General features: G+C 47.1%; 1 protein-coding gene across 4 annotated transcripts in view; it reads right to left on the bottom strand.

Annotated features, from left to right (window-relative positions):
- Positions 1–14,307, bottom strand: part of ZFAT (zinc finger and AT-hook domain containing) — a 145,961-nt gene that overhangs the window by 43,658 nt on the left and 87,996 nt on the right. For all 4 annotated transcript variants that reach the window (XM_061123143.1, XM_061123142.1, XM_061123144.1 and 1 more), the window contains one exon: positions 11,521–11,609. In XM_061123143.1, the coding sequence (XP_060979126.1) occupies positions 11,521–11,609 (89 nt within the window). The remainder of the gene's footprint in view (positions 1–11,520; positions 11,610–14,307) is intronic.

Below are 14,307 nucleotides of genomic sequence, written 5' to 3'. Positions count from 1 at the left end.
TACAAGGGAAGGAAATATTAAGGGTTCAAGGCCATGCAGGGAACCGAGGGCAGAGTGAAGAGCAGGCAGGGCCCAGCAAGGACAAGCCACTGAACTCTGTGCCCTTGTGGCTACAAGACTTCCTAGGAGCCCAGAAGCCCGCCTCCACCTGGATGGCTTCCGTGATCAGCCTTTGTCACTGCAGTTCTATAGAATCGATTCATTTACTCATTTGCTCATTCCACAAATGATAATTAAGTGTTGCCTCTGTGCTGAGTCTAGAACAAAAACTAGAACAAAGTGCCTCACAGACAAAACAGTCTAACAAAAACAACGAACCACACCATCTGCCAGGTACCATCAGACATCATGGAAAAAATTAAAGCCTGGCCCTTGGCGGATGTTCAGGATCAGGTCCTGAGCTGGGAGACTGTAATGCCTCACAAATCTTCAGAGCATGTCCCCACAGCCTGCTCCCTTTCAGCAGAGCCACATGCAGGCCCCTCACCCTGTAGCAAGAGAAACACATGCTGGCCAGGTCAATCGCTAAAGAGTATGTCTGTACCAGTCTGGGGAGTGAGCCACTCAAAAAGAAAAACATGCATATTCATGGGGAAAAGGACCAAGACTGTAAATCGTAAGACACGTGATGAGGCTGAGAAGGGACATTCCTAGAGAGCATTTGTATCCAGAATCCTGGCTCCCTCGCCTCCGCCTCAGCCTGAGTTCAGAGACAGATGTGAACTACACAGACGTAGAACCAAGCGTAGGGACTGATACACTAACCCCCAGCCCGACACACACAAAGAGCCTAAGGATGCAGAGACGGTCACAGGGGAACAGACAAGGGAAAAAGGGACATAGAGGCAGAAGCAAAGAGATACACTCCAGAAAGGAAAGGACCTGCATCCCAAGGAGGGCTAGGGACAAGTGGACATCCATGGACTCACGTTCTTGACAGTCAACCCTTTAAAGAGGTTTGTGCCAGAAATTCCTACGGTCCAAGGGTTGGGCTTCCCAGGTGGCACTAGTGGTAAAGAACCCACCTGCCAATGCAGGAGACGTAAGAGATGTGGGTTCGATACCTGGGTTGGGAAGATCCCCTGGAGGAGGGCACAGAAACCCATTCCATTATTCTTGCCTGGAGAACGCCATGGACAGAGGACTGTAGCCTGGTGGGCTACAGTCCATAGGGTTGCAAAGAGTCAGACGTGACTGAAGCGACTTAGCACGCACGCACGGCAGTGGTTAAGACTCTGTGCTTCCACTGCAGGAGGGTTCAAGCCCTGGTGGGGGAACTAGATCCCATATGCTGCATGGTGTGGCCAAAAAAATTTTTTTCATAAAAAAAAAAAAAAAAAGGTTTGTGCCAAAGCTTTTGAAGGGATGCTGCCGATGTGAACGAGAGAACCACCTCCTTCTCCTTGTCCCGCCAGCCACACGTGCTCTGCTACCTGAGCTGCCCATCTATGCAGAAGAGAAGAGAACTGTGATTTTTCTTCTTTTCCTTTTTTTTTTGGCCGCGTCTTTTGAGGATTGTAAGCCTGAGAGCACAAGGTTGGGACTGCACTGACCTGGGCCAACCCAACTGGGAAACAAAACCAAGCCTGGGACCAAGGATCCAGAGGAAAAAAAGCCAGGTCTTCACACTATTCACCAAGCACAAAGCAGGCCAGAGACAAATTAAACAATTTAAAAGAACAAATGTTTTAAAGCCATGGGGTACCACAAGGTCCAAAATGGCTTTACATTAGGCAATTATCTCATCACGATAAATAACAGTAAATCAATCCACACTAATTGCCTTCCATGCAAGAGCTCAGAAGACTCTTCAGCGTTCTCCAGTTATTGATTTTTTTTGGTAATCACTTATGCTGTCAAAATGCAATATTTCCCAAGAATATACTGCATACTATTAGACAGACAGGATTTTAATTTAACATAAAACAATCCAATTTCCCTTTTTTTATCCCCCAAAGTGTTTTAAAAAATCTAAAATACAAGGAAGCTGAAGATAGTGTAACAGGTTTTGAGCAGAGATGTTTCAGTTCAAAATAAGTAAATGGCCCCCTCTGACCCCATGCTCCCCACCATGACCCTTCCTCCTACACACACACACACACACACACACCCCTAAAGGAAAAAAGGGAAACAATCTCAGATTCTTCACTTTTGTGGAAATTAAGAACTGAAAAGCAAAATAAACACTACTAACAACAACCCTCCACTTGACTTCTTACTCTCTTTGTACCATGGTTCAGTAATTTCCACTGAACTTGGGAAATGCTACAGCGGCTAAGTTTATACTCAGTCAGCATTTTATATAAAGATTTTGCTTGAGTTTTGATGGCTAAACATCTAACTGCAGGCTTACACAATCAAAGCAGTGAGGGGAAAGGGGGTCAAAATGTCCTTCCGCTTGGCTTGAGGGTAAGAAAGGGGAGGGTGGCAGACGAGGGTAGCTTTGTCTATGAAGAGCTACAGCTCGACGTCCCAGCTCCACTACTCAACAACTGTGTTATTTCTGAGTACATTACTTAACTGGGCTCTGGGCCTGTTTCCTCATCTCTAAAATGGGAAGATTAATACCTACATCATAGTGTCTTTGAAGGCAAAATAAGGTAAATACTGACACACTTGTAATGCCCAGCAGATGGTTATTATAAAAAGGGATCAGTCCATCTGTCTTTTTTATTCTGACACAAGATACTTAAACATTCAACACTGTGGTGGAAGCTTATGTTTTTATATTTATTTACTTGGCAGCACCGCGCCTTAGTTGTAGCATGCGGAATCTAGTTTCCTGACCAGGGGTCGAACCCAGGTCCCCTCCACTGGGAGCACGGAATGTTAGCCACAGGACCACCACTTCCCTGTGGCCGAAGTTTCTGATGGAAGCACGAAACCATCTCCTGGGTAAAAGAAGCCATAGCAGAAATAAAGCCACGATGCTTGCTATAAGCAGCACCAGCTGACCCAGCATGCTGGGGGATACTGAGGATCTCAGACTGAGGATTAACTTGAATTGTTTACGAAAGTGTGGTTCTCAACACTCTGCTTCTTTGAGATCATTTCTGTACTTTCACTCCCTTGTTTACTAAGTTTAGACTGGAAGCTAGGAGTGATTTAGTTACACAACCGCATCCCGGCTGACTTCATCCAAACACCCCCTCCGCTCAGTTCAGCATTTAAGCCCCTTACCCATCCTATGAGGTCAGCTGGCTGGCATTTTCTATATGCATACCTTGACTCAGCCTCCTATGGACACACTGTGAATGAACGCCTCTGGGACCAAGTTCATTGTCAGAAATACAACAAGGGATTACACTAATTCCCTTTGATTTGTGGACATTGGTCAACTATAACTTTTCGGTTGCTACAGGTTTCAACCACTATAGGTTTTACATGATAACATAATACTCTATTAACTCAATTACAATATAGCTTCTAAAAAATGACAGAGTTGGAATAGTTAGCTGCTCTTCTGGGTTCCCACAGAGCTTAGCACATAACTGTCTGGCAGCAGATAATGTACTTGCTTTTTACACACAGATGGCTCTCCCCAAACCCGTGAGCCTGGCGTCAGACACAGGCCTGGCTTCACCCCAACACCGCCTGCCCTGGCACACGCTGGGTGCACAGAAAAGGCAGCAAGGACTCCTGGGCTGACGCAGGACAGGGGAAGGAAGCCCACCACCACCCTCATCAGGGGCACGGAGCCTTCGGCAGCTGCACTGCATGTTCTCCTGAGGCTGGGCAGAGACGGGAAAGAGCTCCCAGGGAGCAGAAAGCCAAAGAGACACAGGACCGTCCCAGCAACCACGCACCAACCAAGGGCCACGCTCGCAGTCACAGCTTTGAAAGGACAGCGTCGGGCCTGCTATCCTCTGTGCGGTCCCCACTGCGATGGCCTGATGCAGAGAGGGATCTACTTTTCCATGGCCATCAGTCTCTACTGTTCTTCCACACGTAACATCAAGTATCCAAGTAAACATTATGAGACGTACAGAGAAGAAAATGTAACTCAATTCAAGGAAAAAAGTCAACAGAAACCTAGGCAGAGATTGCTCAGATATTGAAATTACTAGACAGAAATATTTAAATAACAATGATAAAAATGTTCAAGACTCTAATGGAAAACATGTGTGAACAAATGATACGTACATTTTAGCAGAGGAAAAAGAACTAAATGTAAATGCTATAAATCAAAGAAACCCGGAAATGAATAATTCATTTTAACATCTAAACAGCAGAACTGACATATCAGAGAAAGAATAAGTAAACTTAAAGATTAATACAAATCACAAAAACTGAAACACAAAGATAAAGAAGAATTAGAGAGAGAAAGAAAGAAATCATCTGAATGCTGTGAGATATCAAACAGGTCAATACAGGAGGTATTACAGTCCTATGGGGAAAAAAGAGAAGACAAATGAGGCAGAAGCAGTGTTTAAAGAGATCACGGCTGAGAAAGGCCAAAACCTCACACATGACATCAACAGATTTAAAATGTCAGGAAGGTAAACACTAGGAAACCACACCTAAGCTTAATTAATGACATTAATACAATGAAAAAACAAAGAGAAAAAAAAATCTTAAATTAGTCAGAGAGGAAAAAGCCATTACATATAAGAGGAAATGATAAGGCTCAAAAATAATGAAGGACAAAATGTCCTTTAAGGAACAATACCTTGAGAGTGAAGTCCCCCTAGAAATCTACAGTCATCAACATAGTCCTCCAGAAATGAAGACAAAGAATTTCCAAACAGACACAAGCTAAAATAATTAAACTCCAGCAAACCAGCATATAAAAAATGCTAAAAAAACTGAAGGAGAATTTATCACATGGAAGCTAGGCTTGCAGGAAAAAATAAAGGACACCAGAAAGGCTAAGTATGTAAGTAAACGAAAAAGAAATTCTTAAGATTATTTTTCATATGTATTTTTAAATGCCCTTTAAAGAAAAAAATAATACTATATTGAGGAGTTTAGAACACAAAGAGAAATGATATATATGACAATAAGAACCCAAAGGGTAGGACGGAGTAATACAAATTATGATTCATAGTGTTTCCATTGTTTATGAAATAGCATATCTACAGTTAGTTAGAACGTGTTAGAATACATATACATAGTGTAATGTCCACAGCAGTGACTAAAAAAGAAAAAAAACAACAGAAACTAAATTTAAAAAAAGTATATCTAAAAAGTAAACAAATCCTAGTTGAGGAATATGCTATAAAATACCTCTTCAGTACTCCAAGGGCTTCCCTGGTAGCTCAACTGTTAGAGAATCTGCCTGCAATGCAGGAGACCCCAGTTCGATTCCTTGGTCGGGAAGATCTGCTGGAGAAGGGATAGGCTACCCACTCCAGTATTCTTGGGCTTCCCTTGTGGCTCAGCTGGTAAAGAATCTGCCCGCAATGCGGGAGACCTGGGTTCGATCTCTGAGTGGGGAAGATCCCCTGGAAAAGGAAAAGGCTACCCACTCTAATATTCTGGCCTGGAGAATTCCATGGACTGTATAGTCCACGGGGTCGCAAAGAGCTGGACACGACTGAGTACTATTCACTGCTGCTGCTGCTGCTAAGTCACTTCAGTAGTGTCTGACTCTGTGCGACCTCATAGATGGCAGCCCACCAGGCTCCCCCATCCCTGGGATTCTCCAGGCAAGAATACTAGAGTGGGTTGCCATTTCCTTCTCCAATGCATGAAAGTGAAAAATGAAAGTGAAGTCTCTCAGTCGTGTCCGACTCTTAGCAATCCAATGGACTGCAGCCTACCAGGCTCCTCCGTCCATGGGATTTTCCAGCCAAGAGTACTGGAGTGGGGTGCCACTGACTTCTCCGGTACACTCCTCAAAACTGCCAAGGCCATCAAAAAACTGGGGAAAGTCTAAGACACTGTCCCATCCAAAAGCAGCCTAGACATCATGACTAAACATAATATAGTATCCTAATAGGCTCCTGGAACAGAAAAAGGACATCAGGTAGAATCTAGGGAAGTCCGACTAAAATATGGACTTTAGCTAATAATGACATGCAGCGAATGTGATATATAATCGTCAGATGCTAACAATAGGAGAAACTGGGTACGTGGAATATGGAAACTCCCCATATTACTGTAACGATTTTTCTGTAATTCTACATCTGTCCTAAAAAGTTTACCTGAAAAAGAAAATTTCTACTCTCAGAGGAAAAAGTCAATAGACGAGATAAAATGGAATACTGGAAAAACACCTAATTCACCCGACAGAAGCCAGAAGAGAAGACGAGAGGATCGAAGAATGGACATGACGGAGAAAATCAACACTAACTTCCCAGTGAGTCATGTCAAAAATTACATTAAATGCAAATGGACTGAGTACTACAATTAAAGAGCAGTGATTGCCAGACGGGGTGTGTACAGGCATGCGGACACACACACGGGCACTAACAAGATCCAGCTCTATGCCATGCACAGGAACACACTTTATACGAAAACCCAGACAGGACCTTTCCTTCACAGTTTGAAACCCAGCACAGAGGCTGGCAGCCTGGACTCGTGGAGTCCCTGCGTCAGAAGCACACGGGGCTGGGATGGAGTTGAAGATGCTGGGCTGGCCTCCAGGCTTACTGAAAGAGAAGAACTAGTCTGACGGGAAAGGTGGCCGAGGCCAGAGCTGCCCCACCCCCGATCCTGTTCTAAGAGAGCAAGTCTGAGATCCTCCCAGCACCTCCTCCCTCAGGCTGGCCTGCACAGGGCTAGTGGTCCGAGTCTGCCCCAAGCTCTGGGGGCACTTTCCTTCTAATCTGCTCCCTCAAATCAACCCCTCCTTCTTAAAGCAGCCCTTGAAATAATGGTATCATTGTTCGTTCACAATTTCCAAATAAGGAGACTGTGGCCCAAAAGGGCGAAAGATCAGAATCCCAGAAGGTAGCCTAGTTAGTAAGCAGTGGCATCCAGATTTTGATCCTTGTATGCCTAAACAACAACATAAACAAGGCCAAAAACAACAACAAAAGTAAAATAACACCAATGTCTTAAAATTACATAAAAGGAAAACAACACCTGGAAGAGATTTAGAATGAGTGATTTGCAAACATAAGTTGAAACTATGATCAGACTAAAATTATTTCAAAATGCTTTTAAATTAAATAAAGTCACTCTTTACTATTAAAGTGCAGGGAGACTGGCGTGGTATCCACCAGCCCTACAACTGAGGACATTTCTATCAGCAGAGTCACAGGTTCATCTAAGCCTAACGGACAAAACTCCACAAGTGAGTCTGCCTGTTGATCATGCGGCTTACAGCACAGTGGGTAGCTTGTTTATGTGTAAGCAGCAGAGAGCTTCCGGGACGCGAGAACAAGTCTGTGTCTGTTTAGAGACTCCTTGCTCGGCACTGGTTCCTCTCGTCCAAGCATCTTCCCTGGCATCTCTTTAAGGTTAGGTGTCAGCTCCACCCTAGGGGATGCACTTTATTTACAGCTGCAAGAAGCACATACAACACCTTCACTGTTTGTGAATCCTCAGTGGTTTGGCCAGCTTCGCCCAGTGTTTCACAGTCTGTGAAATTTAGGGTGATGTGGAAATGCTTTTGGGATAATGTCCACTATCAGGCTACTTACAACAGCAAGAACTAGGAATGACCAAACTGTGCAGGTACGAGGGGACTGTTTAATTAAAACTATGAGTCTCATCCTTATGCAGCCATTAAAACTAGTTAATAAATGAATTTTCATGTAATGAGAAAAGGCCTATGAAATGAGAATTTTTTTTTTAAAAAAAGGGCAATACCAGACTGGTGGTACAGTGGTTAGGAGTCTACCTGCCAATAAAGGGAACAGGGGTTCGATCTCTGATCCTCCATTAAGATTGTACATCCCGCAGGGCAACTACGCCCGTGTGCCACAACTATGCAGCCGGAGCTACAGAGCCTGTGCTCTGCAAGGAGAGAAGCTACCCCAGTGAGACGCTCGCATACCACGACTAGAGAAAGCCCACGAAGAACCAACACAACCAAAAATTTAAAAATACTTTTAATTAAAAAGGCAAGGCAATATGTATGATGCCTAAAGCATGTAGGTGCCCCAGTCTAGCCTCTAGCTGTTGAGACTACTCTAACTCAGGAGTGGGGTATTCTTAGCAAACCATCTGGCCACTCATCTAAGCCACATTTTCCAACAGAGCTTTATCACTGATAAAGCTGACATGTTAATCCCCATCAAAAAAATAAAATGCTCATTTACGGTGTGACCTCAATCGTGTCTAAAAATATCACCAAAGATTCCTCCAGGGAAAAGGATCAGAAAGCATTTTCCAAATCTTATTTAGTGAACACATTCTAATTTCATTCTTAAAAAATATATAAATTATATCATGTAATTTTAAAAGGTGATACAGGAGTCTGCCCTTTCCTGACACAAATTATATATTGAAAATCACACATCCAGGCCTAGAGAGGCAAACTGGTTTCCTCTAGGAAGCCCACTGCAACGGATGAGCAATGCTGCCCCAAGACTGGAAGTCTCACCTTGGGGTGGGAAAACACCGAAGCTTGACTTCTTCATCATCCTTACTGAGGGCAGGAAAAGGGAACTCGGGAGATGCATACTATGTTTTATTAGCATGCATGAAAATTTTCTACCACAGAGTAGATGTGAGAGGAAGGAAAAAGAGGAGGGGAATTCAGGGGAAGAAAAACACCCTCCCTGAAGATGACTGCTTTTAAGGCAGGAGACCCAGGTTACACCCTGGGTTGGGGAGATCCTCTGGAGAAGCAAATGGCTACCCACTCCAGTGTTCTTGCCTGGAGAATGCCATGGACAGAGGAGCCTGGCAAGCTATGGTCCATGGGGTCCCAAAGAGTCGGACATGACTGAGTGACTAAGCACAAAGATGACCATGTCCTAATCTCCAGAACCGTATGTATACGGCAAAAAGGAATTAAGACTCCAGGTAGAACTAAGGTTACTGATCCTCTGACTTTAAGATAATACTGTCCTGGGTTATCTAACTGCGTGCACTGTAGTCACAAGGGCCCACACGAGCTGGAAGAGGCGGGCAGAAGAGAACAGGAGGAGGAGAAGGATGAGGATGGCCACTGGCTTTGAAGACAGACGAAGGGGCCACGAGCCTTCGGACAGCCTACAGGAGCCAGAGAGCAAGGAAGGAAGAGCATGTCACGTGGACGCTGGCCCAGTGTGGCCCATGCTGGAATTCTGAACCACGGAGACCCTGAGAGAATGAACCTGTGCTGCTTAAGTTACGAAGATGCAAGTAATTTGTAACAACATAATGGAAAACTAATGGACTGAAAGGAAAGGAAAAGGACAATTACTGTTGGGATGAAGGCGGCCGGCAGGCATCAGCGTCATTTTGCCTCGCTGGCCCTAGGCAATTGAGAAGCATGATTTACCCACGTGTGTTCAAGAGCACCCAGACCTAAAGGAAGGGAGGAGCCCAGGACTGACTCACTGGTTCTCACTCAGACTGAACCTCATCCCCAGCAGGGGCACCGCTCAGCCAGGGGTTACACCTACATCCACAGGGAGCCCACGGGAAACTGGCCATGACTTGGGGTCCAGCTTAGTGGGGCTCCCAAAGCCCCCCAGGGCAGCTATGTGATGGAGACCACACACGCCTGCAATTAAACCACCCCCAAATGCACTTCTTCTGCACACAAACCAGAGATGTAAAGCTCTGAGGAACAAATCCACAAGCATTTCGGGGCAGAGAGCCTTTCAGCCAAGTCTGGTTAGGAAGGGAAGATGCTCCACACTGAGACCTAGGAAGAGATTAGAAGTCTAGCTCCGACTCTGGAATAGCAAGGACAGAAATCAGCCTCCCCGGGTCTACATCTCTCGTCTGTGAAGTGAAAGTTGCCCTGACATTCATCCTCTAGTCCTGTCACTGTACCAGTCTAGGGAAATCTGGAGTCCCTCCTCAAAGAAACACGTCTAAGAGATGCGGAATGGACATCAAGCCCTGAACTTTCACTACGTACAATGTACACAAACACAGAACATCCCGACTGAGACATTTCACACTCCCACTGGGTGACACGTGGGTCCCACCTAAGAAACTTGTGTTCAGTGCAGATGTTAAAGCAGCTACAGAATCGACAGGCACAGCAGCCTCAGATGCCCCAACTGGCCCCTCTCTGCCGATGCCCAGGGGCTGAGATCTGGTGAGGGGCGCCCAGGCCTGGGACCCTAGAGGCCAAGCCCCAGTTCCGGCTCCCTCACCTCCTGGACAGTTAAATCACCAGAGCCCTCATTTCACCCCGAGCCACCCAGCTTCTTAACGACAAGAGGAGGGATCATGGGCTTCCTGTGACTTCACCCCAAGGCTGTTCTGAGCATCAGATGAGCTTGTCGACGGACAGCATCACCTCGGAAGGGGTGATGACACAAGCTGGCCGCGATTACAACAGCGACTGAAATCTGTGGATCTGGGCATTGAGTTAAGACTTGTGGGGGTCATTTGTCTGAGATGCAGGCTGTTCAGGTGTCAAATCCGGGCAATGACGTCTACTGTGTGGAATCAGAGTGAGGTAGGTGAAGTTCCTGGCATGACACGGGAACACAGGAGATGCTCAGTAAATGCAACCTCCAAGTGTGGTCGCCCATGGTCCCTTCCACATTCTACCGGGACTTAGTGGTGGACATGATTTCAACAAACATCTCAGAGCATCGTGTTCCTCTCTCCACATGTGCACGCCAGCAATAGCAGCACTGGTTTTAAGGGTCAAGTTGCTGAGTGCTGAGCAGCACTTTTTACGAAACAAATTCATGGGACTGGAACTCCTGCCACCAGTACCCACAAGCCATGGTCCAGGGGAGTTACCATCCACACAGAAGAAACATCAGCTGGAGGCACTAGAGAATAGCAGAGATCAGGAAAGCCAGGGCCTCCAGAGCCCCTGCTGCACGCTGCCTCCGCGCCTCCAGCTCTCTCACCAGCGCCGGCCAGCCCAGCATCATCACACCTGCCACGTCGGGGCAATCCAGGATCTGACAGTGCACACACTCATCCTTAAATACTCTTTGCTCTAAATCATGACAGGTTTTCCTAAGACACTCACATTTTAAAATCTATTTATTTATTTTAAATGGAGGATAATTACAATATTGTGACGGTCCCTCCAGGCTGTCACAGAGCACCGGCTCTGGATGCCCTGCATCCCGTCAGACATCAAACTCACACTGGCTATCTACTTTACATATGGAAAGGTATATGTTTCAACGCTATTCTCTCAAATCATCCCACCCTCTCCTAATCCCACGGAGTCCAAAAGCCTGTTCTACACATCTTACTACAGCAAGAGCGCGCCTTTTTTTTCTCCAGTCTGCATCCTCCTAACACTCCTCCTGGACTTGGCTCCCAAAGTACAGAGAAGTGCTACGCTTGCACAAGCAGCGGGCCTGCAGGCACGTGACCGGCCCCACGTGCACTGGCTCAGCCCGGAGGGGCGGGGAAGGGGGCTCTCCCGTCCTTATTTTGAGAAGCGGCGCACTTCCAACCTGGAGGTCCGCTCTGCTGGCCGGGCGCCCTTACCTTGAAGGAGGCGTGCTGCTCCATGTGCCGTAGCAGCTGCGGCTTCTGGGCGGCCGTGTAGTCACACACCGTGCACTTGAACTGCTTCCCTGAAGAGAAGCAGAAGGAGGTGAGCAGGGTCAGGCTGCAGCCCCTGTGTGTGCCTGGGGCGGGAATGAAGGCCCTGGGACACCCCAGGCCATCGAGGGGTGGGGGGCCCAGGACCTCAGGGGAACCGGCAGGGAAGCACAAGGCAGCAGCCTCGGCCTCGGCCGGCAGAGAATTGGGGGTCAGATGCCAGGGGCCTCAGGGTCTCCCTAGGAGCTGGGACGCCACCCCGAGAGCCAGGAGGAGCTGCAGGATGCCCTTCAGCCAAAGAAGAGATCTGTGTTTGGGAATTCCCAGCTCCGGCAGGGAGATTCTCAGGTGGCTCAGCGGTAAAGAATCTGCCTGCTCATGCAACAGACGTGGGATTGATCTCTGAGTCAGGCAGATCCCCTGGAGAAGGAAATGGCAACCCACTCCAGTATTCTTGCTGGGAAAATTCCATGGACAGAGGAGTCTGGCGGGCTACAGCCCACGGGGGTCACAAAAAGTCAGACGCAACTGAGCAACTGAGCAACAACTCCAGTAGGTGCGTAAAAGGCAGATTTGAGGGGGTGCTAGAGAGAAAACGACAGAGAAATGTGAAATACTGGCCTTTTGAGAGGATTTATGTTTCAGCAATTTGTAAACATTCAGCAACGCGATAAACAAGCCCACGTGTTAAATCGACAGATACATGTGGCACGCTACATTTTTTTACCCCCCCGATGAGGAAAAATAAAACAACTTGCAAAAACAGCAACGTGCAACCAGATATAAAGGTGACCTACTTCTCAAGGCAGCATCGCTCGTCATGAACTCCTAGTGGCCACTGAGCTTTCCTCGGGGACAAGGACCACGGTGGCCCCTTCTGGGGACACTCCCACCTCTCCTTCTTCCACAAGCTGGCTGAAACAGCTGCCCCTCTGCAGCCTCCACACTCCCTTCCTACTTGCTTGTGAACCCACCCCCTGGAAGATGGCACCAGCTCACCCCAAAACCTGTCTCACCAAGGTGACCAGTGACCAACAATGCCAACCCACCAAGCCAAAGGCAGATTTCAGCCCTTATCTTTCACAGGTTCCACTGCACGTGGCTCTGCCGATGGGCCGTGCTTAGGGAACCCTCTGCGCCTCTGACTCCACGCCCCTCCTGCCCCTCCGTGCCTCTCTGATCACTCTCCGCGTGCTGGAGACACCATCTCCCATCTCCACCCTTTACACACTCAAGTCCGAGTGCCCCAGCCACACTCCCGTCCTTCTTCTTTTGTAAACCTTTGATATCAAAATCTATCTTCTACTCACACTCGTTCTAATCCGGAATCACTGTCTCACCCATCAAATGGGTTCCACTTCTGACCTTCCTAGGTGATTACTGACCTCATCACCCAAGTTAGAGACCTGGCAGCCTCCGTCAACGTCGCCACAACCCCAGCTTCACTCATTTTTTCAGCACCTGATTTCAACTCCTAATAGTTTTTTATCTATTTCCCTTTCTTTCTAAAACCTCCACACTGGTTTTAGACCCCATTCATTTGTTTTCTGGGCAGTGGTAAAAGCCTTCTGAACCAGTTCCCTTAACCCCCATCCATCACCAATCCTCTCCCCACCTCCAGCATCCATCCATCCATCCATCCATCCTGAAGCCCCATCCTCCATTCTGATCTAACACAGAAATGCCCACAGCCCTTCCTGCCTAAACCCTCAACAACTCCAAAGACAGGTCAAAGCTGAGGTTCCAGGGCCTGGGCACAGAAGGTCCGCAGATCCAGAAATGTCTCTCCCCTCCTGACTCCTCTCTCTGACTTCCTGTTTTGCCTTTGCCGTCTAAGACCCCAGCTGCTACTGCTACTGCTAAGTCACTTCAGTCGTGTCGGAGCCTCTGCCAACACTTTCCATGCCTGGGATGCACTGTCTCTTGGCATCTGGTCATTCTTCCCTTTAACACAAAACTCAAGCTGATCAACATCTCTGGCACAAGCAGGCGAGGAGCCAGCGCTCCACACACTCTGCCCCGGCTCTGCGGCATCATCGCCACCTGCCATCAGCCACCCACAGGCGGGAACCATGTCTTACTCATTCTGGCCCTCCCAGCACCTGAATGCATGGCACACATTGTAACTAGCCTGTGCATTTTACCAAACTGAGCTGGGCAAGAAACAAAAAGGGAATTTTGGACAACTCACATGAATAGTATTTTCAAAAGGAGCAGCGAAAGGAAAACAGTAGTATAAACATGTGGCTACTGCAACTGTACCTGTGAATGACCCCCATGCTCTAGATTCTACGAATTCTGCAAGTTCAAAGCGTAAGGAAAACCTTTTCATGCTTAAGGCAAATCAGTCATAACTGGAGAGCGATTTCCTTAGAAGAAAAGCTATGAGAAACCTAGACAGCATATTAAAAAAGCAGAGATATCATTGTTCTAACAGAGGTCCATCAATCCTAAAGAGAATCACCCCTGAATATTCATGGGAACGACTGATGCTGAAGCTGAAGCTCCAATACTTTGGCCACCTGATGCAAAGAGTTGACTCATTGGAAAAGACTCTGATGCTGAGAAAGACTGAAGGCAGGAGGAGAAGGGGATGACAGAGGATGAGATAGTTGGATGGCATCACCGACTCCATGGACATGAGTTTAAGAAAACTCCAGGAGATGGTGAAAGACAAGGAAGCCTGGTGTGCTGCAGTCCAAGTGGTGGCAAAGAGTTAGATATGACTTA

This window comes from Dama dama, chromosome 21 (genome assembly GCF_033118175.1).
Source record: "Dama dama isolate Ldn47 chromosome 21, ASM3311817v1, whole genome shotgun sequence".
NCBI classification, from domain to species: Eukaryota; Metazoa; Chordata; class Mammalia; order Artiodactyla; family Cervidae; genus Dama; species Dama dama.
Note: the sequence above shows the minus strand (reverse complement) of the source record. Positions and strands in the feature narration are given on the sequence as shown.